Raw genomic sequence first — 15126 nt, 5'->3', positions numbered from 1 at the left:
TACAATAGGTGTGGTTATGCACTCTCTGCTTGCACAACTACCTGATCGGTTCTCCAGGTAATAGTAAGAACTGCATTTACAGAAACACCTAAGCAAAGCTAAGTTTTCCTGGGTGTTGTAGGGATTGCACAACCCTAAATAGACCTATGCTCCTGGCAAGCCTCTAATACAGTGTTTCTCAACCAGGGGGTCGGGACCCCTGGGGGGTTGTGAGGGGGTGTCAGAGGGATTGCCAAAGACCATCAGAAAACACAGTATTTTCTGTTGGTCATAGGGGTTCTGTGTGGGAAGTTTGGCCCAATTCTATTGTTGGTGGGGTTCAGAATGCGCCTTGATTGTAGATGAACTATAAATCCCAGCAACTACAACTCCCAAATGCCAAGGTCTATTTTCCCCAAACTCCACCAGTGTTCACTTTTGGCCATATTGAGTATTCATGCCAAGTTTGGTCCAGATTCATCATTGCTTGAGGCCACAGCTCTCTGAATGTAGGCGAACTACAACTCCAAAACTCAAGGTCAATGCCCACTAAATCCTTCCAGTATTTTGTGTTGGTCATGGGAGTTCTTTGTCCCAAGTTTGGTTCAATTCCATCGTTGCTGGACTTCAGAATGCTCTTTGATTGTGGGTGAACTATAAATCCCAGTAACTACAACTCCCAAATGACAAAATCAACCCCCAACCCCACCAGGATTCAAATTTGGGCGTATGGGGTATTTGTACCAAATTTATTTATTTATTTAAAACACTTATATTCCGCCCTTCTCACCCCGAAGAGGACTCAGAGCGGAGCACAACATATACATGGCAAACATTCAATGCCTGGATACAATACATAAACATTAAAAAACATTTATCTAAATATTAAAACACACCATTTAAAATAACACAATTTAAAACCGTCCTAGCCATCTGCATCAAATCCAATTGGCCCTGTCATCTTTCCCATTGTCGCTTCATTGCCCTGTCCCGAAAGCTTGGTCCCACAGCCACGTTTTTACCATCCTTCTAAAGGACAGGAGGGAGGGAGCCGACCTGATCTCACAAGGAAAGGAGTTGTGAGCCGGGGAGCAATCACCAAGAAGGCCCTGTCCCTCGTCCCCACCAATCGCGCCTGTGACAATGGCGGGACGGAAAGCAGGGCCTCCCCGGAGGATCTTAATCTCTGCAATGGTACATAGAGGGAGATGCGTTTGGACAGGTAATTTGGGCCAGGGCCGTTTAGGGCTTTATAGGCCAAATCCAGCACTTTGAATTGTGCCCGGTAGCAAACTGGCAGCCAGTGGAGCTGGCGTAACATGGGAGTTGTATTCTCCCTGTATGCCGCCCCAGTTATTAACCTGGCTGCCTCTCATTGGACTATTTGAAGCTTCCGAGCAGTCTTCAAAGGCAACCCCATGTAGAGTGTGTTGCAGTAGTCTATTCTAGATGTAACGAGAGCGTGGACCACCATGGCCAAGTTTGACTTCCCAAGGTACTGGCACAGCTGGCGCACAAGTTTTAATGTTGCAAACGCTACCCTGGCCACCGCTGCAACCCGGGATTCCAGGCTCAGCAATGAATTCAGGATTACACCCAAGCCGGAAGGCCATGTGCGTGCACCAGGGAACTTGCGGCTGGGCGCCAATGCGCATGCTCAGTTGTTTTGCCGTTTTGTGAGTGTGTTGCTGTATTGTTTTTCATTTTGAGTAGGTATGTTTGTTTCTTGTGGGTTATGTTATGGGCACGGGGATTTTAGTTAAGTTTCGTTGGGGGATTTTTGAGTTTTGTTGTTTTGCCGTTTTGTGAGTGTGTTGTTGTGTTGTTTTTCATTTTGAGTAGGTATGTTTGTACCTTGTGGGTTGTGTTATGGGCACGGGGATTTTGGTTAAGTTTCGTTGGGGGAATTTTGAGTTTTGTTGTTTTGCCATTTTGTGAGTGTGTTGTTGTGTTCTTTTTCATTTTGAGTAGATATGTTTGTACCTTGTGGGTTGTGTTATGGGCACGGGGATTTTAGTTAAGTTTCGTTGGGGGATTTTTGAGTTTTGTTGTTTTGCCGTTTTGTGAGTGTGTTGTTGTGTTGTTTTTCATTTTGAGTAGATATGTTTGTACCTTGTGGGTTGTGTTATGGGCACAGGGATTTTGGTTAAGTTTCGTTGGGGGATTTTTGAGTTTTGTTGTTTTGCCGTTTTGTGAGTGTGTTGTTGTGTTGTTTTTCATTTTGAGTAGATATGTTTGTACCTTGCGGGTTGTGTTATGGGCATGGGAATTTTGGTTAAGTTTCGTTGGGGGGTTTTTGAGTTTTGTTTCCTCGTTGGATGCCCCTAACAAATTTATATATATAGATTAGCAACAAATATAATTTTATGGTTGGGGGGGGTGGGTCACCACAACATGAGGAACTGTATTAAGGGGTCGCAGCATTAGGTAGGTTAAGAAACACTGGTCTACTTTAAGTGTCAGTGCGTATCTATCCAGCACTTCAGGCTAAATAGGTCTTCCCCATCACCAGCTCTTTTTAAGTATACCGTACCATACTGACACCTTCTGACATTCAAATATAGACATTCGACTAATAGATGATCCGTCATTCTGTTATTTTCCATTCTCCAAGGCCAGATTCCTTTAAAGTCTGGGAAGAGTCAATGGCATTAGACAATACTTAGCTAACCTTTGGTTTTGACTAAGAAACAACAACATCAGGGTGATCTGTCGAATGTTGTGTCCCAGAGAGATAGGGACCACAAACGAGTGACTCAGACCAGGAATACCTGCCAGGTGAGTTGGGGATGTTGAGCAAGCCGATTATCTTTGCCCTCATGCTCTTGCAAAAGAAAGGAGGCAAACATCAGCACGAAGAACTGAGTCACCATCAACAAATCCAGGGCTTGGGGAATGTTCATTCCAAAAGAATTGCGTGGCTGGGAATGGCAAGGAATGGCAAGGAATGGAAAGGAACAGCCATTCAAGGCCAGACGAATTGGGCACTTCACCCCTTTCTAACTCTTAATATCAATGGATGCATCTACCCTGAGCCATGGCAGCTCCCAGTGGCTATTAAAGTAGGATCAAACCACTGCAAAGTGTGTTATTTAGTTGCATGTTCCATTAATGCAGACCCCAATTCCCTATGGCTAGCTTCACACCATTTGCTTTTCGTCTGGTCAGTCCTCCTCCTTGCAGAAGCCGGCAAGAAGCAGCACAGGCCTCAGGCAGGACAAAGCCTTTATAGTCTTGCGCTATGGCATTCTCCAGGTCTGCTGCTGGACATTCTTGATGCATTAGTTCATTGTTGTCTGCAAAGGACGCTGCTGCAAGGAAGGCGTGTGTGTGTGTGTGTGCGCGCAGCATGAGGATGGTGTCTGATTATATAATTGGAAGCAGGAGTGAGCAAATTTCTTGCTCTCTACAGACCAGATACAGTAGACTTTCCGTTAACTGGAACTCTCAAACAACTGGCAAAAAATATCAAAGAAGTAATGCTTTAAATAAAAATTAAAATGTGTGTATAATATAATAAAATTGTGTTACAGTAAGTTTACTTTGTCTTAATTTGCTTTTAATTATTGTATTTTGACATTAATGTCAAGTCAATAATACAGTGTTTATTGTGTAATATAGTATGCAATGTAGTATTAATTAGGCCTATTTTAAAAAGCAGATCTCAAACCACCAGAAACTACATTTATCCCTCATGGGAGTGTGATGGAGTCTCCTCCTTTGGAGGTTTTTAAACAGAGGGTGGATGGCCATCTGTTAGGAGGGCTTGAATTGTGCCTTCCTGCAAGATGCGAGATTGGATTGTATGGCTCTCGAGATCTCTTCTAATGGAGACTCTGCCATGCTTTTGGCTCCAGAGCCTCACCAAACTACAACCGTAGGAGTCCATAGAGATGTTGATGTGGAATGATGACCCTATATCATTGGTACATACATACCCTATAGTTATATGGTTTGAATGAGGCCTCTTGTGTGCATATGTGTGAGGAATTAGCAACCCTTTGAACTGTTTGGTCTTCTTCTCTCTTTCAGCCGCTAAAAGGACACCCCCAGAAGTGACACAGCTCTCCTCGAGTGAACAGAATAGCCACTTACGTGCCACGTCGCCCCTTGCGAGGGAGGCAGATCCACACCGGAGGGACCGCTCTCCCTCAGCGCCATCTCCAGCAGCCACGGTTCAGTCCGCTGCCACCACTCCTTCGAGCGCAGCGTTGCCCACCCAAAATGGCCACCCCAGGGTCAAGACCACTGTAGTGTCCCCTGCCGAAGTGAAACCTCCCCTTCCAGCTCACCAGGAGAGCCTCCCACTCGTCACAACTCTTCCAGCCATGGAGACTCTGCCGCCTAAAAGTGACCGCCCGCCACCTATCGGTGCCCCAATGCCGCCTCCTGCAGAAGAACCGCATCTTCAAGAAAGCCCACGACCATCCCCGAAGAATAATGATCAGCCTTCCCCAACCCAGGGGTCTGCTAGCCCCCGGAGCAAGCAAGGTATGGATTGGGATTCTGTTTGCGACTTACTTACACAAGCATAACTTTTGGCATAAAAGAAACCACGTGTAGTTCATGTTTGATCAGTTCATACACTACCTTGCCAGAGAAGGAAAATATGCCATGCAGGTGAACAGTAAAAAAACAAGTTGTTTACTTTTCTTAATTCAGAACAACATATGTACAGTATGATCATACTCACATAATGTCCTTTTACGAGAGGTTTAAATGCATCAGCTCACATAATGTTCTTTTATGAGAGGTTTAAAATAGTCTTTCTTTTGTCCATGTGGATAAACTCCTTCAGCAGCTCAAGAAGCAAGAGTACATGCCAAACTCTGTCCCTCTCTGCTTCTCACTTCAACCTGTCTCTCTCTGCACTTGCATAGCTCAAGCCCGAACAAAAATATAACAGTATCTGAAAGTCCCAGGCTCATCCATCTCACCGGGCATTGCTTGACCAATCAGCTTAATGCACCTTATTTTACATTTGACACACACACACACACATTAACTGATTACTTGCATGCTCCAGCATAACTTACCCGGCAGCAGTAGCTGGCTAGTGCGGAATGTTGAAGGTTGCAATAACAGATTGGTACATACAATGCCGTTGCTCATAGTGTCTTACACATGTTTAACTTGCCTGGCAGAAATGGCTATGCAATGCAAAATATCAAAGGTTGCAATAGCAGAATGGCATATACAGTGCCATTGCCAATTGAGATGTTCATGCACATCTGGTGCACAGCACATCTTGCACATTACATCTTAGACATGCATAACTTGCCCAACAGAAGTGGCTAGCTAATACAGTACCATTGCGCTTGGATGCACATTAGGTTGCACATCAGATGCACATTAGGTTGTGTACTTTGCGGCATATCCATTACATGACGTTGTCATTCAACACAAGGATTGCATTGCCCAATCGTTGCATAACTCCATATGCGGAGAGCTATGTTGTACAAAACCCAATGTGAGATGTCAGTCTGGGTTGCAGAGTCCATACACCAATTTCTTTGGCTCTGAGTCCTCTGTTTTTCTACCATCCAACCTGACTAGTACACGTAATAATACAACTCCTCTTGAGTGATTTATTTATTTATTTGTCATGTCGTGACTGGTTGCCCTCTTGAGTGATTAATTGATTTAAATGAATAAAAAATTAACTAAATTGTTAATAAATAAGGCATTCCATAAATTAGTCAAGGCTGGCTTAGCTTAAAACCCCGAAGGCACCAGATCCCATCTGACCTTGGGAGCTAAACAGAACTAAACCTAGTTGGTGTTTGGATGGGAGATCTCTGGTGGGTATTAGATGCTATTGTTGGGCGAGTGGCTTATTAAGAAAAGACCCTCCTCATAAATGTACAGCAGAGTAACTTATTAGCAGCAGCGTGACCTAGCACCAGTAGCCAAAAGTGATAAAAAGAACAAAAACACACAGACCAATGTTATCTCTTCCATAGGAGGCTTTCCTTTATAGCAAAATAATGTGGTTGGACCATTTACAAAAACAAGGTTTCCATAACACAAATAAAGTTCTTTATACTTCCTTCTTTGCTTCCACTTGGGCTTCTTTCTCATTCAGATAAACAGCTTCACTCTCACAGAGCCTCTTCTCACACTGTAGTTACACGAGAGCTTCACACAGTCGCTGTTTACATAGCAGTCTTCACACATAGAATCATAGAATCAAAGAGTTGGAAGAGACCTCATGGGCCATCCAGTCCAACCCCCTGCCAAGAAGCAGGAATATTGCATTCAAATCACCCCTGACAGCCTTCAACCTGGGAATTCTCTCACAAAAGGTTCTCACACACTAGGCCTACTTCACACTGAGGCCTACCTCACACTGAGGACTTTTTCCCACTGAGGCCTTCTCACACTGAGACCTCTCACAGACTGAAGACTACTAAGCTACAGGCACACCTGCTTGTATTGAACTGCAGCTTTTGCGGAGTCATTGCATCCATTTAACCCTTTCAGTGCTTGACTCACATTTTTGTAATTAAAAATGCCTAGTTAATTTTTCATATTTCTGACAGCTATAGGCTATATTTGAGAGGAAGGCAATGGCGAAGCCTCCTCTGAATATTCCTTCCCTAAGAAAACTCAGTCCTGACCATTGCCGGCTCTTCAGCTTAGAAACGGAGATGAGCACCACCCCCCAGAGTCAGATTTGACTAGACTTAATATCAAGGGGAAACCTTTACCTTTAAGAAAACTCTGGGAAAGTTATGGCTCCACCATAAGACCGATACACATGTGCATGTTGTTATTTGCTTTCATTCCAATTTGGACTTATATGGCAATACTATTGTACACCTTTTTTGACAAAATATGTTCAGTTGAGGTTTGCTAACATCTTCCTCTGAATATAGTCAACAGCACCTGGTATTCTTTGATGGTCTGCCCTTCTAAGTACTAACCAGATGTGACCCTGTTTAGCTTCTGAAATCAGACACTTGATCCACAGACTCAGTATCCAGAGTTTTATTTACCCACAGTCCCAAAATATTTCTCATGGAAGTGTTTGTAGGCCTTTCTAGATCCTCTTGTGCCATTCTATAGTTTGTTTCCAGGCCAAGTATAGTTGAAATATAGAGTATAAATATGTTATCCATGGTTTCGGGTAACCGTGAAGTGTCTTGGATCCAGAGATACTGGAGTTGTACTGTCCTTTTACAGTTATGACAGATTGTGGAATTCACTCAGTTTGCTGTAACCCCTTTCCTAAGGCATTTCCCTGCTGTCGGACTGAGTCCCCTTCCCCAAGGCAATTCAGTAACCAGGGAAGATGGGGGCAATGGGTCAATAGCCAGATGTGTTCCTGCATCAGGCTGCCGGAAGGAAGGAACAAGGGTCCCCTTAAGCCTCCCAGGGATCTTTGGGGATGATGTGGTCTTCCTGAATCCAGTTGCAGGAAAAACACCAGCTGCTGGATTGTCTTCCCCATTTTACACCATTATTTACAGCAACTGCAGGTCTTGCCTGACAACATTTAGAATGAATGCTCAGAGGGACATGTCCCTATATCTGGTGGAGCATCATGGTCCCCCATTGAATCTCAGGATTTTGGTAATAGTAGCCTTCATAGTAATTTGTTAATATACCTTAGTAATAAAAATAATAGCAGCATGTGTAATAGTAAGCATTACAATAATGTGGAAGATGTACAATCATCCCAGTACTGTTTTGGGTTTCATTATTTTCATATAGAAAAAAGTTCTTTTTAGACATAGGTCCACCAGTGTGATTCTGTGGTCAACTTCCACCAGAGTTTGACCATAGAATTGCTCTGGAGGAGCTAGAAATGCTAAAGAGAAAAGAGTACTACCCTTATATCCATTGAGGGGGGAGGGGGATACATTCCTGGACTTTATATGGATAGAACTGTGTATAATAGTGAACCTTATTGAAATGGAGAATGTTTGACCCATGAATACCATAAGGCAGGGGTCCATAAACTTTTTAAACAGGGGGCCAGGTCACAGTCCCTCAAACTGTTGGGGGGGGGGGGGCAGATTATAATTTGAAAAAAAAATGAATGAATTCCTATGCACAGTGCACATATTTGTAGTGCAAAAAACACTATAGAACAATACAATAATTAAAATGAAGAATAATTTTAACAAATATAAACTTATTAGTATTTCATTGGGAAGTGTGGGCCTGCTTTTGGCTGATGAGATAGGATTGTTGTTGTTGTTGTTGTTGTGTGCGTTCAAGTCGTTTCAGACTTGACCCTGAGTGAGGGCCAGGTAAATGACCTTGGGAGGACCGTATTCGGCCCCTGGGCCATAGTTTGAGGACCCCTGTCATAGGGTGATATTGGAGGATCTAAAAAATTGCCTAGAAAGGGCATATAAATTAAATGAAACTGCAGGTACCAGTTCCATGGATATGGGGGGCCGTATTTATTTATTTCGTATAAAAGGCATTGCATAAATAAGTATAAAACTGATAAAATATAGAAGGATCACAAGTGGCTAAATGTTTTTTGACCAATAACGGTCAGCAGCGACCACATTGTCTGTAGCTTTGAACTGTTCTTCCTCTGTACATGAGGCAGGACATTGTGGACAAGCATACAGATGCAGAGTTGTCTGTTCTGGTCCACAGTCGCACAAGGCGGAGGAATCTTTTAGGTAGTGTCATTTAGCCAGGTTGTCTTTTGATCTGCCCACTCCGCTTACGAGTTCAAGGACTTCCAAGCTGCCCATTCTTGGTTTGCCACTGAAGGCACACCCTTCCTTGGTTTGCCACTGAAGGCACAGCCATCCAATTGGGATTTCCTGGTGTAGCTGCCCAGAGGGATACTCTTGGGGAAACATTAAGATGCATGGTGGTTCGCATGAAACTTTTTGTCGATTTGTGTCTACTGGGAGGAGGCTGATAGCCATGTAGTGGGTGGCTTTCACAGTGTTCGACCTTATTTCTCTCACAATTGGCAGCAACTTCCCATCGCACATCAGTGGGGGTAATGCCACCTAGCTTATAGAACCTATCAACAGGTGTAGGTTTGAGACATCCTGTGATTATTCTGCATGTTTTGTTCAATGCTATGTTCAGCTGCTTCTCATGGGCAGACTTGTGCCAAACAGGGCAGGCATACTCAGCAGTGGAGTAAGACAAGGCTGATGTTCTTATGGATTTTGGGTCTGCATCCCATGTGCTACCAGTAAGTTTCCACAGGATGTTATTACATGCAGCTACCTGGTGCTTGGTGTTCATGCACTGTTTGCTATATGATAGTGTTTGATCTAAGGCGGGGGTCCTCAAACTAAGGCCCGGGGGCCGGATATGGCCCTCCAGGGTCATTTACCCAGCCCTCGCGTAGGGTCAACCTAAGTCTGAAATGACTTGAAAGCACACAACAACAACAACCACAACAACAACAATCCTATCTCATCAGCCAAAAGCAGGCCCACACTTCCCATTGAAATACTAATAAGTTTATATTTGTTAAAATTGATCTTCATTTTAATTATTGTATTGTTTTTAGGTGTTTTTTTGCACTACAAATAAGATATGTGCAGTGTGCATAGGAATGCATTCATGTTTTTTTTTTTTTCAAATTATAATCCGGCCCTTCCAACAGTTTGAAGGACTGTGACCTGGCCCTCTATTTAAAAAGTTTGAGGGCCCCTGATCTAAGGTGACACTAAGATACGAGGGGTATTTTTTAAGTAAGGTCCGTTTTGTTGTAGATACTAGTAGTTCGCGCGCATACCGCAACGAGCGCGTGCGTCGGGAACAACTGTGCTCAGTTTCCGCTCTGTAGCTAACCTGTACAGTTCTGTTCTGTGCTTTTAAAATGTTTGAGACTATCAACTCACCCTCCGCATGTGAGGTTCGCTTAGTGATACGGTTTTTGTCAGCAAGAAACCTGCCTGCTGCAGAAATTCATCAACAGATTTGTGAAGTGTACGGTGATACTGTTATGAGTGAAAGCAAAGTGCGTAAGTGGGTACGACAATTCAAAGATTTTTATTATTGTTATTGTGAAGCGCCTGTTCTCATGAATCCTCGCTTCAACTGAAGCCACCAAATCGTCTGTAATCAAAGAAGGGCGACGAGAGCTGTCCTCATCATGGACGTTGTCACGGCCATCTTTGAATTGTCATACCCACTTACGCACTTTGCTTTCACTCATAACAGAATCACTGTACACTTCACAAATCTGTCGATGAATTTCTGCAGCAAGCAGGTTCCTTGCTGACAAAAACTGTAACACTGAGCGAACCTCACATGCGGCAGGTGAGTTGATAGTCTTAAACATTTTTAAAGCACAGAACAGAACCGTACAGGTTAGCTACAGAGCGGAAACTGAGCACAGTTGTTCCCGACGCACGCGCTCGTTGCAGTATGCGTGCGAACTACTAGTGTTTACAACAAAACGGACCTTACTTAAAAAATACCCCTCGTATTTAGGATGGAAACAGTGTTTGAGCTCTTGGCTTTCCCAGGTAACTTTCAATATATTTATTATTTATTTATTTATTTATGCATTTGTTGACCGCCGTTCTCAGCCCTAGGGCGACTCACGGCGGTTTACAACATATAAAAACGGTTTACAACAGGGCATATCACAACAACAATATAAACATAACAATCAACAATACAAATTACACTAAATCATCCGCGCCGTCTCATCTTAGAATCATAAACCAATCTCGTTGTCCATATTCCGTTCCAGTCGTCATTGCTAATTGTTGTGGCACTGCTAATTGTCGTGGCACTTAGTCAAACGCCTTCTCAAATAACCATGTTTTTAGTCTTTTCCGGAATGTCATGAGGGAGGGCGCCTGCCTGATGTCTGCAGGGAGGGTGTTCCACAGCCGGGGGGCCACCACCGAGAAGGCCCTATCCCTCGTCCCCGCCAGACGAGCCTGTGAGGCAGGCGGGATCGAGAGAAGGGCCTCCCCAGATGATCTCAAGGTCCTCGTGGGCTCATAGGCCGAGATGCGGTCAGAGAGGTATTTTGGGCCGGAACCGTCAGCTTCACGGTTACATAGGTGGAAAGCAATTATTTGGCATGGGGGTCATGCCATATAATTAACCAAGCTTATTTTAAAAAGTGGCCCAGGACAATTACATTCTCACTACATGTATTTTTATGTCTTAAACACCAGTTCTTCTAACTGTCACAATTATGGAAAGAACCCACCAGAGATCCCAAAATCTGGTGTCCCATATAAAATGACAAAAAACAAGGATTATTTTTCAGGATTATTTCAAAGGCAACTTTTTCAAGCCATGATGGTTAAATTCATAAATACAGAACCTAGATATTGAGGGATTATGGTCATGAATAAATGAGCTTGATTTATTTCGCTTTCCCTTTAACAAAGAACTGAGAATCCAACAAAATAAAAACAAATGTAATGCACATCTTAAAAGCAGAGGTAAAAAAACAGGAATGCTTGTCACATTTGAACAAGAGCAATTAAGTACACTGCAATAATAAAGCACTTGTTTGACTTACAAACAGTTTAAAATGCATTAGTGGATGGGTTTTGTTTTTAGGAAAAACAGCCAATTGAAAGCTCTTCCCGCGGCAGCTGGTCGGTTGCCAAAGTGTTGCCTTTATAGAAGGAATCAAAAGATTGCAGGAAGCATTCCTTTCTAGTTGAGGCTTGGAGGAAGGGCTCTCTGGAGATGGAGAAAACACACAAGCTAGATGGTTTCCTATGTCTGTTTTTAGATATTCCTTCCCTGTTCAACAGTATTTTGGTGTTTTTTTTAGGAATACGTTTTGCTGTAAGTTGTTTGGGTCGCCTTTTTTGTAGAGAAAAAGCAGGATAACAACAACAACACTATGTAACATGATTTTTGTTCCTGGGGGTATAAATGTCTTTTCCTAAATTGGTTCTATCATAAAAAAATATGGAAACAGTTTATTAAACTGCAAAAACTTTGGTGGAGGGAAGATCCTGCAGCAGATTTTGCTATAATTTTTCAATGGATATCTCAACCAATTCAACATAATTTATGGCAGCCCTCAAAACAAAGTTCCTGGAGTAGAATAACTACTTTCAGAGTAAGTACCATTCAGTTAAATTGGAAATAACACTTTCAACCAGGAACCAGGAACAGATTTTTTTTTCAGATTTTGTTACATAGTGTATGTGATGGCATGTTGAGAATGGAAAGAAAACTATGCACGTGTCTGGCTATTTTCCCAGTGACCATCGGTATGCCCTATATCAGTGTTTCTCAACCTGGGGGCTGGGACCCCTGGAGGGGTCACGGAGGGGTGTCAGAGGGGTCACCAAGGACCATCAGAAAACACAGTATTTTCTGTTGGTCATGGGGGTCTCTGTGTGGGAAGTTTGGCCCAATTCTATCATTGTTGGGGTCCAGAATGCTCCTTGATTGTAGGTGAACTACAAATCCCAGCAAGTACAACTCCCAAATCTATTTTTCCCAAAACCCCACGAGTGTTCACATTTGGGCATATGGAGTATCCGTGCCAAGTTTGGTCCAGATCCATCATTGTTGGAGTCTAGAGTGCTCTCTGGATGTAGGCAAACTTCAACTCCCAAACTCAAGGTCAATGCCCACCAAACCCTTCCAGTATTTTCTGTTGGTCATGGGAGAACTCCCATGTTAGATTGAGTTAGATAGATAGTATTGTGTGCCAACTTTGGTTCAATTCCATTGTTGGTGTGGTTCAGAATGCTCTTTGTTTACAGGTTAACTATAAATCCCAGCAACTACAACTCCCAAATGGCAAAATCAATCCCCCCGCCAACCCCACCAGTATTCAAATTTGGGCATACCGGGTATTTGTGCCAAATTTGCCCCAGTGAATGAAAATACATCCTGCAAATCATTATTTACATGGCAATTCATAATGTTAGGGTTATGGTTGGGGGTCACCACAACATGAGGAACTGTATTAAGGGGTCACGGCATTAGGAAGGTTGAGAACCACTGCCCTATATGCACTTTAATTCTTTAAAATAAGACTCTGGAGATGAGATTAAATTTAACCAATTAAGTTTACTGAACAAACTCTAAGCCAGTGGTTCTCAACTTTCCTAATGCCGCTACCCCTTAATATAGTTCATCATGTTGTGGTGACCCCCAGCCATAAAATTATTTTCATTGCTACTTCATAAATGTAATTTTGCTACTGTTAGGAATCATAATGTAAATATCTGATATACAGGATGTATTTTCATTTACTGGACCAAATTTGGCACAAATACCCGATATGCCCACATTTGAATACTGGCGGGGTTGGGGAGGGGGTTGATTTTGTCATTTGGGAGTTGTAGTGGCTGGGATTTATAGTTCACCTACAATCAAAGAGCAGTCTGAACTCTACCAATGATGGAATTGAACCAAATTTGGCACACAGAACTCCCATGACCAACAGAAAATACTGGAAGGGTTTGATGGGCACTGACCTTGAGTTTTGGAGTTGTAGTTCACCTACATCCAGAGAGCACAATGATAGACCTGGATCAAACATGGCATGAGTACTCAATGTGGCCAAATGTGAACACTGGTGGAATTTGGGGGAAATAGACCTTGACATTTGGGAGTTGTAGTTGCTGGGATTTATAACTTGTCTACAACCATAGAGCATTCTGAACCCCACCAACAATAGAATTGGGCCAAACTTCCCACAGAGAACCCCATGACCAACAGAAAATACTGTGTTTTCTGATGGTCTTTGGCGACCCCTCTGACACCCTCTCGCGACCCCCCGTGGGGGTCCTGACCCCCTGGCTGAGAAACATTGCTCTAAGCTATATTGGTAAGCACAACTCTAATCTTTAAGGCATGTACGTCTTAGGTCTTTGAGGCATGTACAGCTAAACTCTCAGGGTTAGGTCTTTGAGGCATATCCAAAACTATAGACTCTAAGGCAAGTACATCTATGATCTTTGACATGTACTGCTTATAGTCTTTGGCATATACATGCTTAAAGGTAGAGGTAAAGGTAGTCCCCTGACATTAAGTCCAGTCATGTCTGACTCTGGGGTGTGGTGCTCATCTCCATTTCTAAGCCGAAGAGCCAGCATTGTCCGTAGACACCTCCAAGGTCATGTGGCCGGCATGACTGCATGGAGCGCCGTTAGGATGCCTATTTCAGATTGCTAAGCCAGACCAGACACTTTCTGGCTCAACTACTCAAAGCTCTGCCGAAGAAAGAATGAGGGGAAAAAGTCTTTCCACCAAGCTCTGAACCAACAGGGCTAAACCAGCGGAGCTAGTCCTCTAGGGGGATCCTAAGCTCCTCCCCTAAAACTCAGCAAAATGGAAGAGTCCACCTCCAAGAGAGCAAACAGGGAAATGAACAGAGGAGTATATCTACACTGGAATTAATACAGTTTGACAATACTTTAACTGCCATGGCTCGGTGCTATGGTATCCTGGGAGTTTATTTATTTATTTAAAACATTTATACCCCATCTTTCTCGACCTCCAGGGAGGGACTCAGAACGGTTTCCAAACAGGCAGCAATTCAGTGCCAAACATAATATGTAACACGTAATAAATACATCAATACAATCACAATAATTATAAATATACATTAAAACTTAAGTTGTAGTTTTACAGACTCTTTAGCCTCTTCTGCCAAAGAATGATTGTGCTGTCACGCGCTGGGCCTGTAATAATTGTCGTTTGAACAGGACGTGCACTTTGTGCCCAGCGGGAAGCCAGGGTGCCTTGATAGAGAGGTCCTAAGGATTTTCCTCTGGAAGAGTTTTTAGAGGCTTGAAAGGTTTAACAAAGTCCTTTATTATTGAACAAATTAAACAAATACTTCTTCAATCATACAAATGACTGGTAGCTTTATTTATCTTGTCCACAAGGGACAGGCAACTGGCTTTTGAGAACTGGTTTTTTTTCTTTTGAAAAGAAAACCCTTTTTTAACCTTTCCCAGGCAATCTACTATCTAGGCTTTGCTGATGTGGGTCCTACTACCGGTTCCAAACTACGTCTTGGGTCCCGAGTAGACCTACCAGTCAAGGCTTTGTAGATTCTCCAGCTGGAGTTCTTTGGGTCTGTAAAACTGTTTCCTCCGAAGCTGTTTCCCTCGAAGCTGTAGGAAATGAAGCTTTTCTGCAGGTGGAGCTGGTCCAGGGGCCTGTAGCTTAATTTCCTTCTGTAAGACTGAACTAAAAATG

At 43.1% G+C, this 15126-nt stretch overlaps 1 protein-coding gene across 3 annotated transcripts in view; it reads left to right on the top strand.

Annotated features, from left to right (window-relative positions):
- The window catches only part of MAP7D1 (MAP7 domain containing 1), a 162145-nt gene that overhangs the window by 86447 nt on the left and 60572 nt on the right, over nt 1-15126 (top strand). For all 3 annotated transcript variants that reach the window (XM_060784576.2, XM_060784577.2, XM_060784574.2), the window contains exon 2: nt 4012-4470. In XM_060784576.2, the coding sequence (XP_060640559.2) occupies nt 4012-4470 (459 nt within the window). The remainder of the gene's footprint in view (nt 1-4011; nt 4471-15126) is intronic.

The sequence above is a fragment of the Anolis sagrei genome, chromosome X, assembly GCF_037176765.1.
Source record: "Anolis sagrei isolate rAnoSag1 chromosome X, rAnoSag1.mat, whole genome shotgun sequence".
Taxonomy (NCBI): domain Eukaryota; kingdom Metazoa; phylum Chordata; class Lepidosauria; order Squamata; family Dactyloidae; genus Anolis; species Anolis sagrei.
Note: the sequence above shows the minus strand (reverse complement) of the source record. Positions and strands in the feature narration are given on the sequence as shown.